Source organism: Aristolochia californica, unplaced genomic scaffold (assembly GCF_029961685.1).
Source record: "Aristolochia californica isolate CCGP_79_NKW_82.1479 unplaced genomic scaffold, dmAriCali1.0.hap1 SCAF_9, whole genome shotgun sequence".
NCBI lineage: Eukaryota > Viridiplantae > Streptophyta > Magnoliopsida > Piperales > Aristolochiaceae > Aristolochia > Aristolochia californica.
Genome location: NW_027182290.1, coordinates 7,957,858 through 7,979,913, shown reverse-complemented (window position 1 = coordinate 7,979,913; position 22,056 = coordinate 7,957,858). Strand labels below are relative to the sequence as shown.

The following is a 22,056-nucleotide window of genomic DNA, read 5'->3' as shown; positions in this document are numbered from 1 at the left end:
AAAATATTTCTAGCTTTTTCTATACTATAAATTTTCAACAAGGGGCACTAAGGAGGTCATAGTAAATTTATGACCAGATTCAAAAATTACAAAATAAGCTAGACAACATTTGGAGTAAAAAAGACTAATATTGGTGCGTTCTAATCCATTATTGAATCTCAATCCTGAACCTCCCCTATCATTCTTTTTTTAAATGTATACATGATTTTATATATAATTTATTTGACATATATTTTATATAGAGTATTAAATGTAGGTTAAGCTCGAACTCAATTAAAATTATTAGGCTTGAGTTCAATTAAAATTTTAGGTTCGAGGCTATGGTCGGCCGAGCTCAAATTCAAAATATTTAAATCAAGCTTGGCTTCAACAAGGTTCGGACTCAGTTGGATTTGATGTCACCCTTATGCTCAATTTTAAGTAGAGGTCATTCCCAATTTTATGTAAAATATATGTATAATTTTATATACAATTTATTTGACATGTATTTTTAAAAAATTTTAAATGTATGTTGGAGCACGAACTCGAGACTTGTATTTTTTGAAAAAAATTAAATGAATGTTGAAACTCGAGCTCAATAATAATTTTAGGTTTGAGCTCGAGCTCGAAATATTTAAATCAAGCTCGACTCGAACATAGGCAGGTTCGGGCTCGGCTTAGCTCGATGCCACCCCTAGCCCTAAATACCTGACTGTCTTAAATTGTGAGAGTCGCGCGGGTTGAGTACCATGATTTTCTCTTATATTTGAGAAATGTTAACAAGGATAAAATTATAAAAAATATTATTTTAATAAAAAACTATAAGAAAAATAAACTAAGTGACCTTGATCACTTACCTATTAATTTTAAGCTTATTTTTATTATTTATAATTATTTAATTATTTTTAGAACTAATAGTAAATATAAACATTATAACTAATTTTCTGTTGTTTCCTATTGCGGCACAAATGCAAAAAAAAAAAAAGTCAAAAATTTTTTTAGTAAAAAAATTAATCAAATGACAAAATGATTTTTCTTGTCATTTTGCTTTACTACGGCAGCACAAATGATCTCTAAACCTTCATGGAAGTGAAAGGAAAGATGAGTAGGCAAATAGGAGCCTTCAGATATTAGTGCTTTTAGGAATGTTTGGAGTGGAATTTTCTTCACTCAAAAAAAAAAAAAAAATAGATTACCCCGTTCCTCTACAAAACCAAGAAATTTGAAATTCCACCTCTCACAGTGGAATTTCAATGTCTATCAATTGGCTCCTTCCTCTTCAGACACTCCCTTCGATCTTCTGTCTTCCTCATCTATCAGCCAACATTCTTCCTTGATCTCCCCTTGCTTTTTTTTTTTTTTTTTGAAGTTGATAGCCAAGGGGAAGGGAAGTAGGAGAGGACCTCCCCCTTTGCCATTGCCACACTAGAAACAACAGAGGGAAAGTCCTCCCATATGCCCCACCCGTACCTTATTTTTTGTTACTCTTTACAAGTTGCACAAGACATAGGAGAAGAAGAGGGAGCAGGAGAGGCCCTTCCCCACATCCTCGCCTAAGTCTTTCCAAGTGAGAAAGGAGAAGGGGGCAAAGAAGCATGGTGCAACACTAGGGCTTTATAAGTTGAATGCACAAGAGTTGAAGCCTCAACAAAGACCAGCCATCACGCTTGTGGACTACATGCCTGAGCGATCTCTCACATAAACCCCAACATTGGTAGTTTCATGTTGACAACCTCCCTCAATTAAAGCCACTCCACAAGATATGGGGAAGTCCTCCATGAATTTGGAAGGCAAAACAACAGTTAGGATGTCCGATAAAGATTTAATCAAGGATGTTGAAGATGATCTTATGATAGATTTGAAGAAAATAATTGCAATCAATGATGTCCATGAGACTTTGAAGTTGTCAATTCAATTGCGTGAAGCCTTAGCCAAGTTCTCCGCTCTCTAGAAAATTTCAATGTTGAAGTTGAGCAGCTTAAGATGCTTCAGATGATCATCCAAGCATTACAATTCCATGTATTACTTGTGTCACGTTTAAAGATGAAGATCTGAAATTCAGCTCAAAGCTGCACAACCAACCACTTTTTATGTTTGATCAACAAAGGAAATTGTGAAGCAGATTCTTTTCGACTCGTGGCTCTAATGTCGCCCTCCCAATTCAAACCATGAAGAATTTGGGAATCATGATGGATGATCTCACAACTAGCTCCTTAAAGATTCAATGTTTCAATCAAGAAGGGCAAAGGGCTCTAGGACATGATTCATCTTGAGCTCAATAATAGGGAGATGATCTCTTGTGCACTATTCCACCTGATAGATGTGAAGATATCATACCAACTTCTCCTCAAAAGTCCTTGGTTGCAAGTCAATGGAGTTTTCATTTCTACTCTTCATCAATATTTTAAGTATTGTAGGAATGATGAAGACCATTTTTTTTTGTGGATGCAAAGTTTTACACTTTGATCTAGAAAGTTTGGACTGTATAAAGGAAGCTAGGACTCTCAGGAGGCCAGTGACAAAAACAACTCCAAAAAACATAATTGTTTCCTCACTAAAACCAAATGATGCTAAACAACTGGTTCTATGATATATGCCACGATCCAAGAGGAAGGAGGGGCAGTTTCCATTTTCTTCCAGCAAAGAAGAAAGTTTGAAGATGTTAAGGGGCAACCTTACTTTACCTCTCCCAAAGCTTGATAATTAAGGCATCACAAATATTTGGAAATGAATGGATAGCCTATTGTCACAATTGGCTTTCAAATCACACAAAGGAGGGACCCAAATGTCCGCTCAAGGTAAGAGCCTGCTATGGTCTAGCTAAGGAGGAGCATTATAAGGTGCCACTAGTTCATTGCCAGTCACTAGAACCTACTCAAGAAAAGCAATAAAAAATGGTGTTTTATCCCTCAAAACTGGAGAAGACTAGGACACTTAGTAGAGGAACTTGTTCAAATTTGTGGGAAAGCAACAGCTATAGACAAGATTACAATAAAAAGATTGTGACTCTACTTCTCTCTCTTGAGAAGTAAAGAAGGAAAAAAGATTGCAGCTATTTGAAAAGCCAAGATATAATTATTATATATAATTACAGACTTTATTATCATTATCCTGGTCCATTATAATAAAGTAATTCTTTTTCCTAGTTGCAATAAGAAGATGCTGATCCGATGGACATGCAAGTTTTTAAGAAATGATTATCCAAGTTTATAAGAAAATGGGATTTTAGAGGAATTGATGGGGGCAAAAAAAAAAAAAAAATCTTGTGAGTAACTATGGGGGGGGGGGGGGGGGGGGGGGGACGGGGTTAATCAACGAACTTAAAATTTGAAGTTCATCTTCATCTGCTGTTTCAAAATTATTTCATTCATCTACATGAACTTCATCTTCGAACCTGGTATTAGTGTGGACGAGCTCATGTGCATTGAAAAGCAGTTTCCAGTGTTAGTCCCCCAAAATGAGAAAAATATAAAAAATAAGAGAATGAATAAATTGTAATAGTATATTTAATTGAAACATAAAACTGAAACCCCAAATTAGGTAAAAGAAACATGATTACTACATGGATAAGTAATTTAATGTATAATCAAAATATATTAATATACTTATTAATTAAATTAGATATTATATTATTTAATGGTTGCATTTTATTGTACATTAATACACATTAATTACATGAGCCAATTAATAGTGCACATGACTAATTATAAAAAATTAATAAATAACTTTAAAAATAATAGAAACGAATATAATAAGTTTAGTTATTAATTTATTAATAACATATGATATACTTTAACATAAAAATGAATGATTAAACAGGAAAGATTGATCAAATGCTAACTTTAACACATTATATATTTTTACGTATTATTAATTAATAATAATTTTCTATTAAATTTAAAACCATTGATTTTATTAATTTTAAAAATGGATTAATTAAACCAAAATAATTGATCAAATGCTTGATTTATTTTTTTTAATTACCACTATTAAATCACTAATATAATAAAATAATTAAAAATATATATAATGAATACATAAAAAATAATTATTAATAACACAAGATGGATTTTTATGTGGTATTAATTAATAATATATTTCCACTAAATTAAAAATAATTAATTGATCAAATGCATACTTTAACTATATTTTTTTACCAGACTTAAATATTTAGTTTAATATAATAATAAAATTTAATGAAAATAATAATTAAATAAATATGCAACTTTATTAATAGCCTAAGAAAGATTATTCAAATAACGAGTTCGTGCCTTTAATATTAAAATCATTAAGTTAAAAGTTTTGTATATATATGAACGACACATGTTCAAAAGTAATAAGATACAATTATCATTTATCATTCCACATGTAAGTAACTATGGCATCTCGAAATTGTGTGGTTCATGTGGATTCTAATGCACGCTACCTCTGAATGCTTGTTGATTAACTATCCTCTTCCACAAGACCATAGCTACCATCGATATCATTGTTGTCTGCATCCCAACCGAGCCCACTAGTGTTGAGACAACTTGCTGTGTGGTATGTTTTCTTCCATGATCTTGTTCGATCTATGAGCAGCTCAACAATTTTTTTTATTGAATGTATCTTCATTAAACTTATTGACACAATCCATATATACCACATGCTTCCAAACCCCATTGGGCAACTTGTTTAACTTGTTTTCTATATTGACCTGCTCGAGCAAGATATCGAGTATTTTGCTGTCTTCTTTGAAGGTCCAAATGTCATATGATCGAGCAGTTTGTTGTCATCTTACAACCATTTATAATTTAAATCCGAGATGGTCTTCATGGAAAAAACTTTATCAGACAACCATTACCCGTCACGAAAACACAAAACTCAAAAAATAAAATACCATGTGGTGGATATTTATAATACCCGAATATCCTCACCACATAACAAAATCATTCCATAGTACTTCAAAATACTTTCAACAAAATTCTAAAATATTTCAAAATTAATCAAGTTATTTCCATTGAAGATACACTAAACAATGCAAAAAACACACACATCAAGTCCAAATTCACCAAACACCCCTGGTAGAGCTTCACAAGACTTTACAGTAACTACGAACTGTACCTCGTCAATGATGGGGGTTGGGTTTCGTTGGCTAATGGATACCTGTGTAGGCGACACAACCTTGTTTGAATTGGACTAAACACCCCAAACTCCAAACCCTGACCCTAAAAAAATTAAAAAGAACACTAAACCCTAATTCCAAAACCTAAATCCTAAACCCTAGACCTTAAAACCCCCAAAAGCCCCAAGCCCTAAACCCTATCACCTCAAAAACTTAGAACCCTAAAAAAATTTCAAAAAAACCCTAAACCCTAATTCCAGAACCTAAACCCTAAACCCTAGACCTTGAAACCCTAAAACTCCCAAACCTTAAACCCTAAACCCTATCACCCAAAAATTGAGAAGCCTAATTTAAAAAAAAAAACCCTAAATCCTAAAAATACCCTAAACCCTAAATACACTACACCCTAACCCTAATCCTGAAATTAAACCCTATAAAGACGAAATTGAACCATAAATACCATAAACCCTAACCCTAAATCCCACAATTATGCAACAATCAATACAAATTACGCACAAAAATTAAAATTAAACCAAATACAAGACTAAATTAATAAAAAAATTAGGGTTTACGCTTACCTTTTGAAATTTCAGGGAAATCAAAGTCGAATGGGGAAATCGAAGTAGAATTGAAAAAATTGACCCTGAAATGTCGAAAATAAAAGAAAATCAAAATTGAAATAAGTTAAATCGAACGAAATCAGGAGGTATTTTGGGGAAAAATAGAGTAGTGATAGGGAGAAGGGAGTGGGAGGTCGAGAGGGAGAAGAGAGAGGGAGAAGCGAGCGGGAGGCCAAGAGGGAGAGGGAGTATGAGAGAGAGAGAGGGAGGCCGAGTGGACATTCGTAGCAATAGGAAGAAGGGAGAAGGGAGAAGGGAGAGGGAGGCCGAGAGGGAGAAAGTTTTTTTTGGAGGAAGAAGAGACAAGAGAAGAAGGAAACTGAGAGAGGGAAGAGTGCATGAGAGAGATTGAAAAAAACAATTTCAACGAGGTTTCGATGCGTCCCGCTCGCTTCATTTGGATGATTCACAATATACTGTAGAATCCGGATTCCCAAAATTAAACTGTGGGTGTCATCTTTGGATTCTTTAATTCATCAACATGAATTGGGCGTTGGTTTTCCACTAACAACGTCAGGAGATAAACTGATTAATACAGTTGAAGTTCATCTCTACGTCAAGTTGACTAACCCCCTAATGGTAGAGACATGAGAATAAAGTTATCTTAAGAGGATGACAAATGTGATGGTACCCATTGTAAAATTGTTGGAGGTATTTAGAAATTTATAATTTATTAATTTTAAGGTTACATAAAATTAAAATTAAAATTAAAATTAAAATTAAAATTAAAATTAAAATTCTTTGTTATAAAGAAGACCTCGGCCTAGTACATTAGGGAAGGGAATCGAGTTTAATTAGGATTTTCTGAGTCTGATCCGTCGAACCAGATCGGGATTCACTGACACACCATAAGGAACGGCAAAAACTGATCCAACTCTCCCGACTGAGGGTCGAAAATATGGTTTTAATAATAGCCTGGCATATGAACCCGAGTCGTTGGGAGTTGGGACGAAGAGCAACCCGACCCTTTCAGCTAGCCCTATCCTGAGACGAGGACACGCGCCCATTTCATGGTCTGCATCAAAAATCAAAATCGACAAATCTTACTTCGTTGTTGCGTTATCGCTGCTAAAATGAGTGGATCAGAGAATCTTGCAATCACAAAATAAAATCAACAGAATTTACATTGCACTTCGCGAAGCGTCTCCACGTCCGGAAGAAGATAAAAAAAAACGGAAAGAACTAATTCGTGTTCAGATCGTTACAGGCGCTATGATTCTCCAATCCTCTACTTTGTCCACCTTCAGTTTTCCAGCATGTTCGACCACATCGAAACGCTCCTTCGCTGTCCGCGCGAAAGGTATACTCCTGTTTCCATTTTGAGTCTCTCTGTTTGATCTAACCGTTCTCTTTTTCCCACTGGTATGTACATTTATTTATTTTCTTCTGGAGTCTAGACGACTTTGTTAACTCTCTCCTCCGTCAATGCGAATTGTGTTTCTAAATGATGTTTTTTAATGAGTTGAAATCTAGAAATCCTGCCGTGAATAAATTGCTAAGTAACCATATTTTGGGACCAAGAGGTGCAAGATGAGATTACAAATGTTGGCTTGCTGATCATTTGGATGTGGATTAATATGGAGTAGTGACCTTGAACTAACCCAGTAGGAGATATTTGAGTCAACGTTTGTTCTTACATGGTGTTATCCCATCTTTAACAAATTGATGAGTTACACGGCACATTCATCTTAGAAGGGAAAAGTTGCTTGACAAGACATTGACATCGAGAAACCTATCAATTCAGGATTATGCACAAGCCTAAGGTGCTTGGGTTTGAAGGTGAAACGATTATCTTCTTATATTGTTTATAACGAAACTGTGAATTTTAATGGAGCACAGATGGAAGTTTTTCCATTTGTCTTGGGAAGGCTCTTGTTTGGACTTCAATTCAGATATGAACCCATACAATATAAAGTGATTACCAGCCTGGGCTAGCTTCAGTTTTCAGCGGCAACCTTAAAGATTTCAATGGAATTTTCTTTGAAGACTGGAGCCAAGAGGTGGTTAGTGTTGTTATCTTCTTAGGAGTTTGGTTGCAGAAGACCAAGAAGAAGCAGATTTTATTTAGTTATGAACCATCTTATTATCATTATAAAAGAATATGTTATGCAAGTAGGATTGGCTGGATGATGAAGATTTTTTTTTCTTTTGATAATGTTGATGAAGAAATGCTAGTCTCTGAGTTTTCTCAAATACCTAAAGTGAAGTCTGACATGGTATTTTTTACTACCGGTGGTGACTTTTTTGGTTACTTGTTAGTCCTTTGGTAGTCAGAAAAGGAGTATGCTTTTCCCTGTGTGAGAGAGATTGGGCTCAAATTTACCTTCATGAATTTGGTCCAACACTTCTTCTAGGCATTTATGCACAAATTGGGTTTTGGTGGACAAGGTTTTGGACAAAGAAGCTGCAGAGGTTGCCTCCTGTAGGTGTTCATGCACAAGTTTCTTGGACAGAGAATTCTGTTACTTTTCTTCTAATATTATTAGTTGTAACCTTGATGCATGCACCTACTGAAAATTTGGGGAGTTCTACTAAACCCTCCTCACACTCCATTTTGTTGTAAGCCTTGTCACTTCCTCATCTAGATTCCCAGAACAGGTAAAACGTTTGGCGATCATTAAGGTCCTTAACTAGTGACAATGAGACCTAGTTGAATTAAAAGGACAGAGAAATGATGTATGCAATTTTGATTACACAGAGCATGATGTTAAACTTGTCTGGAAGAAAGGAGCTGTAGAACCTTTAAGAACCATTCTTGTTCTGGGGGAAGGGTGGTGGAGCGTATGATCCATTATTTGCATTTCTGGATTAGTAAATTCCCTCCTAAAAGAACTTCACTAGTGCTGTTTTGCATTTTCATTGGAGAGATGATGGCTGATCCTGTTGACCCAGTGAGTGATAGGGCTCTTCCATGGCAACCTCCGCAGAAGATTGGCTAAATTTACATTTTGAGGGGATTTCTATGTAGAATTCAGGCCTGGCATGAGGTGCGAGTGTCTTTCTTTGGGCAAGTGATTCATGTTTATTTACTCCCTTTGGGATCTGTGATTTACTGATGATGAACTCTGGGCACTACTTTATGTTTCTGAATTTTTAAGCAGAATTTTGATTCTCCTCTTGTTGTGGAGGGAGTTGTATGAGTGGTTATTGGCTGGTATGCTGGTGGTAGAGCTCCACCTTGGAGATTCTGGTCGTTTCATGCAGAAATGTTGGCAGTTTGTGAAGGTTTCCAATGAAGTTGTTCTCACACTCTGAGAAATGGAAATTGGATTTCATATTTATCAGCTAGGTTGGCTGTTAAATTGGGGACTTCTCATCCCATTGATTCGGGCGGATGTTTTATAATTTATTGTTTCTCTTTTTATGTTTAGAGTGTTGCCTTTTTTTGCTTTCTTTTGTTGCTGGTCTTGATACTTTAGACTGGTCATTATGTATCTTTTGCTATATTCTTTCTTCTTTCTCTTAATGAATTTTCACTATTTTCAAGAAAAAAAAAGAGGTGAGACTTATCTGGAGTCCAAAAGTTTGCTACATTAACTTCTGAAAGTAAAAAAAGATTGAAATCAAGGATAATGAGGAAAAGCAGGGAAACTTTTAGCTCTTAACTTATTACGTAGGCTGTTTGGATCTGCAATTCTGTGGACCAAAGCAATCATATGTTGGATTGAATAGTATTTGTATAATGTAAAGTTGGGGACTGTATGATTATACTGTTATGAGGGAATTCACTAATCTCCTAGGAGCTCAGCCTTGTCATAAGCCAAATGAGCTGCTCGGCGGACTACTTATGGTAAAATATCAGATACAAATCATTCCTATAATTTTAACATATTGGGTCTCACACTTATAAATTACCATTAACACAATTGGTAGATGACACTTCTGATGTGTTTCTCATCATTTCCAAAAGCTACATCTGATGTGTCTATAGAATATCTTTTCTAGTTAGTGAATCTTGTTATTAGTGGTATCAGTTGTCTATGAATGTGATAATCAATATCTTTTTGTTTTCTTGAGGACAATTAAATGTGCTATTTTTGTTGCTAGTAACCTTGTAATTCATGAGAGGATGAAAATATTGAGATAGATAGTTGCTTAATAAGGAATTGTTAGAAATTTTGGAAAAACAAATTCATTAATTGTGTGTAAATTGAGTATAATGGACCTGTATATCTAGAGGAAATAAATAGAACCGGAGTTAAATTCAACTTCCCATGTCCTAGTTGCACCCAAAGTCTAACTATTAAAGATAAGTCTTAAAATAATTAAACAATTGTGACATAAATAGAAGAGTAATGATACTAAATTCCTTCTCCTTTGAACTTCTTTCCCAGGAGACTCCTTTCTATGAGAGTCACGTAAGACTCCTTTTTACTTGCCTTTTCAACCCCTCTCAAGTTGGAGTTGACAACTTTAACTTGCAAAGAAAAATTTTTGGTCGTCAATCTTCTTTGGCTGAGAAAATTCTTCATCTTATTCTCCCTTTGGATATTTTGGTCATATACACTTTACCACAACATATGGAATAAAATACCTCTTTCTTGTACTTCATCTTCTACTTCTCTCTCTCAAACTGGGGATAAAAAGGACATAAATACCCAACTTGAATAAAATAAATACGGGCTAAATACTAGAGGCATTGCTTCAAAATGATAAAAAGTAAAAGATGATAACTAAAAGAAATACTAGAGGTTTTAAAATAGAATATTTGGAGGACTGAAAGAAGTGTCCTTTTTAAAAAAAAATAATAGACAGAACAAAGACCGGATTAGCGGATCTAGGAATATAATTCTAAATACATTGTAATTGAGAAATTAAGGTACATATATCATCAAAAAGATCCTAGTGCCGCCAAGGAGGTTTGCATGTCTTCTTACACCAATTGATGACAACTTGAGAATCGCCTTCGACATATAAAGGTCCTACCATCCTCTGATGAAACAGTTTTAAGCCATTAAAGAATCCAGAGAGCTCGGTTGTAGTTGAATTTGATAACCCAATTGGCCCGAAGAAGGAATGAAGAAGTTTACCTTTATCGTCATGAATAACCCCTCCGTATCCAGCAAGCCCCAGACAACCCAACGCGCTTCCATCGAAATTCAGTTTGAAATAGCCTACTAGGGGAAGAGACCAAGTTTCCATAATCGGATGGCGGGGGGTGGTGAGACATTTTCGCAACAAGATGCCAATTTCCTTGTATGTTAATTCCTTCGAGGTTTTTAAATTCTTTTTCTCATAAGAATCTAGGAAGTAACTTGCTCAACAATTCTGTTACTAAGAAAATTTTCGGAAAGAGATTTTCTATTAAACCTCTTGTTATTCCGTTCTTTCCATAGGGCCCAAACGATGTGGCCAACGCAGCAGGAGATTAATAGCTTTCCAAGCCTAGGGAGATGAGCCTTTGTAATCGTATGAATAGTAGATGTGAGATTTTGGGAGGAGCAGTATTGCAGACCAATTTTGCTGATAAGTTGAGTCCAAACAGAGTGAGCATAATTACAATGCAGTAATATATGGTCCGCAATTTCAGTAAAGGTATGGCAAAACGGGCACAAGGGATCCAAAACAAGGGTTCCGTTCCCCGGCACATAAGCGAATCAGAGGTCAAAATTTTGTTTTGGCACGCTGTCCAGATAAAACGGAATAGGAGAACTTGCAATTCGGATAGGAGAAGGTGATCGGTCAATCAACATTCTGATTGATTAATTCGAATTCGTATTCATTTGAAAAATTGACGTTTAAAGGAGTCAAATATGACTCCCCTTCGAATTATCAAACTAGACACTATGGAGGCCTCAACCCCCAAAACGAACACCCCTACTTTGCAGACCAAAGCCGAAAGAAAATATACTACAACCCCTTACCCTTACACCTACTCCAAAAAAAAAAAAAAGAGGAAAAGACAAAGCCAAAGCTACCACCCCCCCCCCCCCCCCCCCCCCCCCCCCCCCCCCCCACTTTAAACTCCCCTCTTGTCCTTATCAAACCAGACACTATGGAGACCTCAACCCCCAAAACGAAAACCCCTACCCCGCATATCAAAGCCGAAAGAAAATATGCTACAACCCCTTACCCTTACACCTACTTCAGAAAAAAAAAAAAAAAGGAAAAGACAAAGCCAAAGCCACACCCCCCCCCCCCACTTTAAAATCCCCTCCTGTCCTTCCCATGGAGATTCCGCCAGATTGGCTTGATCTTCCCCCAGCCTTCCCCTCTGAAATCACCCCAATTTGGTCCGACCTCCCACCAACTCTAATCCCAAACCCTACCCCAACCATGGCTTTACCTCCCACTCTGCGGGATGACCTTCTCCTGTTTCTGCTGGAGCAAGAACAAAACTTCCCACAGGAGGATTTCTCGGAAATGACGGAGCTTGCAACCATCTTCTGTTCAGGCTACCTCAAAGATGGTATGGTGGCGTGGAATATCACCTCCCCCCGTTCTACATGATTGTACTGTCCTGGAATGTTAGAGGACTCGACTCTCTGTCTAAGAGAGCCCTCATCAGAGCAGCACTTTTTGATGTTAAACCAAAAATTGCTATACTTCTTGAAACTAAGCTGCAGTTTTTTGACTATTCTCTTGTCTGTGATTTATGGTACGACACTAATCTTGCGTGGGCCAATGTGGATGCAATTGGTCATTCTGGTGGCATAGTTGTCATCTTGAATCCAAATGCTTTTGATGCAATATCCGTCATACCGGGACACTTCTCAATCGGTCTCTGTTTTCTTGATCACAACCTTGGAACATCTTGGGCGCTAGTAGGCATCTATGGGCCTACTCGATACCGTGACCGGGCTCCCTTCTGGGAGGAAGTCTTCCAACTCGTCCAGTTATGGGACCTCCCTTGGCTTGTAGGAGGAGATTTCAATGCGACGCTTCCTTGCTCAGACAAAAACCCTCCTGCAACCAGAACCTCATCAACCATGAGGGCTTTTTCTGACTTCATTAACAGTCTTGGTCTTTCTGAGACTCCTCTCTCGGGAAAAAAATTTACCTGGACAAATTGTCAGACCCCCCTATTTTGTCCAAACTGGACTGATTTTTTGTCAACAACGAATGGAACCTCCTCTTCCCTAACATCTCTGGTCAAGTCCTAAATAAAATCGGATCTGACCATTGGCCTATCCAAATCAATACTCGTCCAGTCGCGTGGGAACGATCTCCTTTCCGCTTTGAGAACGCCTGGCTGTTAACTAGTTTTCATTCCTTCCTTCAAAATCTAGTGGCTCGAGCAGGAAAAACATCCGAACCCGGGTTGGGCCCTCCCTCTGAAACTCAAAGCCCTCAAGGCAAAGATCAGACTATGCGAAAAAAATCACCGAATATCTACTGCTTCCTAGAAAGAATCGATTCGCCACCGCATCTCTGAGCTGGATTTACTTGAGGAACAAAGGTCAATCTCTCCTTCTGATTTACTGGTTAGAAATAATTTAAATTTTGAATATCTGAATTTTCTTCGATCAGAGTCTGTTTGTTGGAAACAACGTGCTAGATTTCGGTGGATGGCCGAGGGAGATGGAAATACAAAGTTTTTCCATTCCATCGCCTCGGCCAGGAGGAGGACTAATTGTATCATTGCTCTTTGAAATGGAGACCAAGTGATTACAGATAGTGCCTCCATTTCTAACCTTTTGGTGAAGTACTTCACAGAACTGTACTTAGAAGCCTGTTTCAGAAGACCAAAACTACATCAGCTTGACTTCGACCGTATCTCATCTGAAGATGATGCAGATCTTGAAAAGCCATTCTCATCAGAAGAAATTGAACGGGCTGTCCTCGGCCTACCTAAAGATAAAACCCCGAGACCAGATGGTTTTAATGGTGAGTTTTACCACTGTTTTTGGGACCTGTTAAAAAACGACATATGTGCTTTCATTCACAATTTTCACCAAGTGGGAATAACTCATTCTGGAATCAGCGCGTCTTTTATTGCACTTGTTCCTAAAAAATAAAATTCGGAGCTGCCCAAAGACTTCCATCCCATTAGTCTCACCTCCAATTCATATAAAATTATTGGGCGTCTCTTGGCAAATCGGCTAAAAGCAGTCCTTTCCAAGGTAATTAATCCTTGTCAAAGCGCTTTTATCCGAGGTTGGAACATCCTGGACTCTTCTCTAACTGCTCATGAACTCCTTGATTCTTTCAAAAAATCATCCCTGCCAAGGTTTGTTCTGAAAATTGATTTTGAGAAAGCTTTTGACCGGGTTGACTGGAAACTTGTTGACTATCTTTTTGATCGAATGGGCTTTGGCACAAGATGGAAATTTTGGATGAGGAGCTGTATTTCTTCTCCTTCTTATTATGTTCTTGTAAATGGAAAACCTCAAGGTTATTTCAAAGCTTCTAGGGGGATAAGACAAGGAGACCCTCTATCTCCATTCATTTTTACTCTCATTGGTGAATTCCTTGTCTCTATGATCCATTTTGCAAAACGTTCGGGTTGGTTAAATCCTGTCTCTGAAGATCTGAACCAAGACATTCCTATTTTACAATATGCTGATGATACAATTCTTTTTGGAGAAGGGTCCATGAGACAAGTCTCACACATGAAAGCAGTTTTGAACATTTTTGAATTAACCACTAGTCAAAAGGTTAGCTGGGAGAAAACTTCAATCTTCGGATTTAATATTGAATCCTCTATTCTCAATTCGATGGCGAGTTATTTGGGGTGTAAGGTTGCGTCTTTTCCAAGCACATATCTGGGTCTGCCTCTGACTCCGCTAGTGCCTTCCAAGAATGTCTGGTTCCCCGTTGTTGAGCGTCTCGAGAAGCACCTCGCTTCGTGGAAAGGAAAATATTTATCCAAAGCTAGTAAGTTGGTTCTCATCAAATCTTGCCTACATGGCATTCCATCTTATTTTTTATCTTTGTATCTTTGCCCTGCATCTATTCGGGATATACTAGAGCTTTTAAAAAGAAGATTCTTATGGGATGGGCCAAATGGGGAAAAAAAGTTTAATGTTGTAAAATGGGGTGATGTTTGTAAACCTATTATTATGGGGGGCCTCGGGATTCGGGACATCGCTACGACGAACAAGGCCTTGCTCTTGAAGTGGATTTGGAAATTCAACATGCAACCAAATCTGTTATGGCGCCAAATGGTTAAAATTAAATCCGGCAAAGACCATGGATGGTGGATGGACGGGGGAAGACTTTATAAGTTATCTCCTGTGTGGAAGAAAATCGCCAAATTCTTACCTATCTTGAAGTTTGCTGTCAAATGCTATATTGGGTGCGGAAAGGAAACTTTGTTCTGGACAGACTGGTGGCTTGGCTCAAGCTGCTTAAAGAAAAGCCATCAATGTCTATATCAACTGTCAAGATCTCACAACACGATGGTTTCAGTCCATTGGTAGGCCTCGGGCGACTAGAACTTGCATCTCAGGCGAGCGTTGAATGATACTGAAGCTCTGGAAGCAACTGACCTGGTCAAACTGCTCTTAGTTGTCTGGGTTCGGCTGGATATGGAGGAGTAATTCACGATGAAAATGCAAATCTTCTCTTCAGATATGTGGGCCCAATAGGTACTTCTGACTCTACTAGTGCGGAGTTACATGGGCTATACAACGGACTGAAACTTTTCAAGCTAAAAAGGGAGGGTGTTCTCTTAGTAGAGGGAGATTCTCAAGTCATAATCAGTTGGTGCACGAAGCCATCCAAACCTCCTTGGCGTCACTGGGAGTTATTTGATGAAGTCTGTAAGTTAATTTCTGCTCTACAATGTAAGTGGAAACATGTTCCAAGATCGGCAAATCATTTAGCCGACGCTCAAGCAAAAAAGGGCGTTTCCCTCCAACATCTTGTTGTGGAGGAAATGTCTTTCTAGCTAGAAGGTTTGTAACTTCTCTACTTTCCTAATACATTCACACATTTCTCTCTCAAAAAAAAAAAATGAGTCAAATATGGACGTTCTAAATCACTTGATTGATTCATAGCGTTCCTTTGATTTCTCAAATTCCAGTTTCGTGGAGAATATTCATGGTTGAAGAATCAAGAGCGAGCTTCAATTCTTAATGAGGATCTTTGATTCCTAACAGGATCTGCAAGACTCTTTTGCACCACCTCCGAGGTCTCCGATGATAGATTGTTCTAAAGCATGAAATTCACTACAACAACTTCTTTCGATTTGACTCACAAAAAGATTCGATGAGCTCAAATTGCAAAAACTCTAGAAACTCGAGCAATATCACTCTGATTTGGGGTCCACCAAATTTGGCTTCGTGTAATGCTGAATTGCTATATCAAAGTTCTTATATGCAGCATTTCCAGCTTCCTCTGTAAAAACTGAAAAATCTCAAAACCAGATCACACATGGTTCTGATAAAGAAAGACGAGTTTGGAACAAGGCAGAACCTCTAAAGAAGACATGGTTCCTTTGCCTGTGGCTGTTCAACAGTCCACGGGCTTCAGAAGTTTAAGCTGCTCTAAAATTGTATTGACGAGCAAACACCAAAACCATACATACAAGTTGGGGCTCAACAGCTTGTTGGATTTCGCCAATTGGAGGGATGTTTTAATTTAGGTGATGCTTGAGAAGAAGCTTCAGACATTAGAAACGGACAGAAAAACAATATTATTGGCCATAAAGCACTATGATTTGATTTTCCTGTTTTGACTGTTTTGAGCAATCTTTGATATTCTCTCCTTCTACTTTGCTTCTTTCTACAAAAAACAATGCGATCTTGTAATGAGGTCTGCTTTGTTCGTCTATGCAGGAGCTCCATGGGTCTTTTGGTTCGTCTTCTAAGATATTGCAGCAATTTTATTAGTTTCTTCTCTAAGAAATCAAAAACCCTTTGAATCGAAGTGGAGGTTGCTAATGTGTTTAATAGCCACTTCGACGAGGATGGATTTGAGCCTGAGGAAAGATGGAAATTCTTTATCATGACAAGGCTTTGAATATGATGGCTACAATAATTGAATATAATTCTCTAGTGGCAGGATTGACAATGGAAATGGAAAGTCTTTGTAAGACTAGTGATGAGACAGAAGTAGTTGGAAACAACACTACGAAGATGAGAATAGTTGAAGCTCAGTTTAGTGATCATAGGTCAAGGGTAGTAATTGATGGACAGTACTGGAAGGATGTCGGAATTGAGTGACCAAAAAACATATCGGTAGAGAAGAAAAACCAATAAGAAAAACTAACAAAAGGACATTGTAATAAAATAGAAAAGTAAATAAACTAAACTAATAGAGAGATGATGGATAAGAAGTAAAACATTCTCCGTGGGTTGATTGAGTCAACTCGTAGAACTTGCTTTGATACCATGTTGGAATTTAAGGAGAAGAAAATAATTCAATAATTGTGTGCAACTTGAGTACAAGGAGCCTTTATTTATAATAAAGAAAATACATAGAATTAGAGTTAAATTAAACTACCTATTTCTTAGTTACTCCAAAAGTCTAACTCTTAAAGATAAGTCCTAGAATAGTTAAACAACTATGTGAAGTTGGGTCCGAAAGCCTATCTCAAAATGACTAGCCATCTTAGGAAGCCTCTTTCCCAACTAATAAACTCAATATATTTGTTCTCATTAATCCATGTGGGACTACTCCTTAACACTTCCCCTCACGTGTAGGCCCTTTGGGCTCTTACATGTGGATAATTTGGGTGGAGGCCTACATACGAGTACCTGCTCTGATACCATATGAAGTTGGGTCCAAGGCTCATTCCAAAATGACTAGCCAACTTAGGAAACTTCTTTCCCAACTAATAAACTCAACATATTTATTCTCACTAATCCATGTGGGACTATTCCTTAACAAACTATAACATAAATAGAAGAGTGATAATAATAAAATTGCTCTTTCTTTGAACTTCTTTTCCATGAAACTCCTTTCCATTAGAGTCATGTAAGACTCCTTTTTACTTGCCTCTTCAATAGGAATGAAGTCGTGCTTTGGGCCTTTGGCTCAATGGTCACATTGGGGGGTTTCTAGTGTGAGGTCTTGGGTTAAAAGACTCACCGGTGATTAAGGGGTGTGTATGCATCTGTGTTGGACATTTTTTTTTATTACGGTGTAAATATTATTAAAAGAAGAGAGAATTACAAGTTAGGGATACTCTCCCAATACAACAAAGGATTGAAGGTAGGTTGACATTTTGGCTTGGCCATTAGCAAAGGAACTTGCTAGTCAAGGAAAATGGTTCTAAGCACAGTATAAGTTGGAAGAAATTGTACAAATGTCATGATAAGTTGCCAAATGCCTCCAAGCGGTTCCTTGGCTTTTGCACACCAATCAATTACGACTTTGGAGTCGGCTTCAACAATCAATTGCTTGAAGAAGCAGTTGTGGAAAATGATGAGACCATGGACAAGACTAGTGACTTCAACGGTGGTGGAGTTGGAAATTCCCAATGGTCCAGCATATATTGTAAGTAGAGTACCCTCAGAATTGTGGATGACGCCACCAAAACTAGCAGGACCTGGACTACCAAGAGCGTTGCCATCAAAGTTTAATTTGAGTGAGCCCGTAGGAGGAGCCCTTTCCATCATGTTCGGTTGCCTTAGTGGGAGGAACATTTGAGCCACAAGATGCCAGTTATAGTACAATGCGTGTCCTAAAGATCCTGGAATTCCTTTCTAGTGAGCAGTCAAGAGGAGACAAAGCTAACAATTGTCTCAGAATTCTCCTCGGCACTTCTGATTTTGCATTGGAATCGCTGATCTGTGCTTGACATTCAAAAAAAAAAAAAGTACCGAGTAGGAAAATTTATTGGGTGTTTGTCAAATCTAAAGATTTGTTGGGAAATTTTTCCTTGTCAAGAAGGAATTTTCACCATTTGTAGCAAGGTAGGCATGTTAGACATCTATGCTTTGACTAGAAGGGGACTGTTGAATTATTCAAATTTTATGGCTGTTTAGTCAAATAACTTATTTGTTTTGTTTAGGGTGCGCGTCTAAGTCTATGGGAGAGCTGGAAGTGTGATCTATCAAGGAGATGAATCTATCCCTCCTTCTTAAATACCCTCCCGAGTCTCATCAGGAGGTGACCTGTTGTGGCGAAGCATTGGAATTCTAGTGGAAGGGGTGTTCTCGCTGAAACCTCTTGCCTTTATGGAGATCCCTAGTGCCCATGCAGCCTACTTTTCTAAGGCCATTCATCTCTATGCTGGGAATGAGCGAAATAATGTATTCTAGAAGGATGATTGATTGAAAATACCCCCCTTATGACTTCTTTCCCCTGGCTCTATAATCTGGTTGAAAATGAATCTATTTCTATTTCAGTTGCTGACTCCAGAAGAAAGGAAATGTTGTTTATTGCGATCTCCAATCAGGAGAGGGTTAGAGGATGTTGAGGCTGAGGAGTTTTGCGAACTCCTCTCTATTCTCCAAAGTTAGGAAGACAAGTTCATTTGGACCTATAAGGATAGTGGTAAATTCTAGGTTTCCTTGGCCTATGCAGCTCTTAAGGGGTGGCAAGCTGGTCCTAAGCACGATACTGCTATAAGTTGGAGCCTTTCTGGTCCCCCCAAGATTTGCTTCTTCCTTTAGCGTGCATCATGGGAAAAAATCCTCACTACTGACAACTTAAGATGAAGGGGTATTGCCACTCAGAATGTCCTATGCAATTTTTCTGGTGCTGTTGTGGAATGTGTTGATCACGTCCTCCTTCATTGCCCGTTTGCTTGGCGAACTTGGACCCACGTTTTCAACAAAATTGGGCTCTCACTCCGTGTCCCTGCAGCTTACTCCACCTCTGTCTATCTTGACAGATGAACCAGCCTCCCATAGCTTGGTAAGATCCTCCTCTTGGCTGCTCTAGCTCGTGCCCTGTGGGCTCTGTCTCAGATGCTTGATTCCATCACAAGGTAGCTTCGGGAGATGACTTCATTTGAAGAATTACTGGTTCCATTGCTGCTTGGCTTGGTACTCGTGGAGAATTTGAAACTTTGATGACTTCTCCCCTCCATGGCAATTGGCACCTTCTTGCCCAGATTGGGAGCCTTTGTGATAATTGGTTCCTTACTTCCTTCTTTGGCCTTATTGGGTGATTTGACTCGACCATCGCTGATCTGATGGTGCTTAAGTAGGGGCTCCTTTTTTTCACTGAACACCATGTTGATCATCATGATGGGCATCTCAGAATTGAGGGGGATTCATAGGTTGTTATTGGTTGGTGCTCAGACCCCTTTGACCTTTATGCTAGGCAAGGGATCACCCACCAATCCCTTGTTGTTTTGGACTCCCTCCTGCCTTTGCTGTAGTTTCTTTGGCTTTTGCCTTAAATGAAATCTCACTTCTCTCTTTCTCTCAAAAAAAACTTATTGTTTTGTTTAAATGCATAAAGTCAATGTTATAGTTCAGGTTTTTTTACACTAAGCTGGGTTAATAAAATTCTAGTGCAGTTCGGCTAACTTAACTCATTCAGTTTTTGTTTCAAAAGGTGTGTGCTTCTGTCTCCGTGGTTATACAAAAGTTGGCTTCTTTGCTATCCATCTTGTTTCTTACTTTTCCTCTTTGAAAAGACCATGATTTCACTAACAACGAGGGGCTCCATACCATTAAATGACCAAGCCATAATCACATTGTTAACTTCCCCTACTCATCAAATCTTTTTGATGGATAGTTACTAGTAATATATTTGAGTTTATCTTTTTTTGCAAGAAACCAATTGAACAAGCCCACAGAATGTAGTCTTTCCTTTTTGCTTCACTCATGTAATTAGGATATCCACCATGAGAAGCTAATCTCTTTTCACCAATAGCAGCCATATTCCTGAACCTATATAAAAAATAAATCATAAACCTTTAATCCACTCCTGATAAATGTTCAAAACAAAATCCAGCAAGTCCACCCCTCAGAACTACAATCAATATCCAAATCCAATCATCCAATATTTATGGCGCCTTTACCAGTCAATTATCTCATTGAGAAACAATTGCAGATGTCACATCCACCAGAACAACTGTCAAGAAAGAAAGCTGTGGTGCGAAAAAGAAAGAAAAAGTAAAATTTGAGGCACATGCAAAGGAAAATCTAATCTTTATCATAGCATGAATTCATGAGACAAGAAAAAGACTGAGAAGAAGAGTAAAGAATTAGAAGGACAACATAAAGATCTCTTGCTGGAAAAGTCTTAACCTGCTTTGGCAACATGTGAAATATGAAGTCAGTATGTAATAAAGTGAAAACAGTGGGAAAGTGAGTGGAGATGGGGTTTGTCCCCTTTCCTTGCAGAATTATTAGTAAGAATAACAGACTATTCAGTTTTTATTTATGTTTTTGTACCATTTCATGTGATCCAAAATGGATCATATTACTGAGATACATCTTGTTTTAATGCTGTTGTCTCCGTTTCTATGCAGCGGAACCTTCTGAGAAGTCTGTGGACATAATGAGAAAATTTTCAGAGCAGTATGCTCGCCGCTCTGGAACGTACTTCTGTGTTGATAAATCGGTCACAGCAGTCGTTATTAAGGTAGATTTGGTTGCTGAGTAAGGCCATGTTGTTATTTGTCTGTCTTTATGCTCATAATGTCTTGGGTCATGTTATTATTTGGTGATCATCCAATCATTAGACACATGGAGCTATTTATTCTTTCTACTTTGATTTTGATGTTTACGGTTTCTTAGTTGCTTCTTTCCAAAAACAAAGAGAGGTAACCTTATTAAAATTGGAATATATGGTAGAAAAACAATATTTACATGTAATAAGCAAAAAATTTGCAGTTGATTAAGTCAAAGTTACATTAGAGTGGGTCCTTACTAGAATGCAAAGGTGACCCACAATTAAGGAGCCTCATTTGGATTACAACATGAAGTCCGCACAATGGCTGGTAAGGGGCCCCTTCCACAGTAGCCACATAGAGGGGAAGGGGGAAGCAATGCGATCCCCTCTGCTTCTCTCTATTTTTAACCATTTCCAATTGGAAATAGAGAGGAAGCTCTCGCACTGGGGAGGATGCCTCCTCCACATTCTGCAAATGGGGGAAGGAATAGCAGTCCGGCTGTTCTGACTGGGTTGCTCCATTTGGTGGTTTGACTCCGTGCAACTGATTAGGTTGGCCAGTTTTTCCACTTTCCTCAGGTCTTTTATCTTTCAGGCTCAGAAAGTGGATTGGGCCATTGCAATCCAAGTTTGGAATTGGCTGATCTAAGTACATGAGACCAAGTACAAGAAATGGTGGATACAATGTCCAAAATATCAAGAAAAATCTACTAATGATGCCATGGGGGTAAAGATGAGGTGGAGCACCTTCCAATGACAATCTTGGAGTCTCCCTCCACGATAAGGGGACCATTGAAGCGGTGTTGAAAAATTCGCAAGCCGTGAAGGAGATCGGAGAGCTTAGCAGTGGTCGAGTCAGCAATTCCGAGAGGGCCAGAGTAAGAGAGGATGGCA

General features: G+C 38.1%; 1 protein-coding gene across 1 annotated transcript in view; it reads left to right on the top strand.

Annotated features, from left to right (window-relative positions):
- Positions 1 to 6,659: 6,659 nt before the first annotated feature.
- LOC137941659 (ferredoxin-thioredoxin reductase catalytic chain, chloroplastic) overlaps positions 6,660 to 22,056 on the top strand; it is a 34,788-nt gene continuing 19,391 nt past the window's right edge. The window contains exons 1-2 of the mRNA XM_068787161.1: positions 6,660 to 7,000; positions 21,020 to 21,132. Coding sequence (XP_068643262.1) covers positions 6,913 to 7,000; positions 21,020 to 21,132 — 201 coding nt within the window. The 5' untranslated portion in view covers positions 6,660 to 6,912. The remainder of the gene's footprint in view (positions 7,001 to 21,019; positions 21,133 to 22,056) is intronic.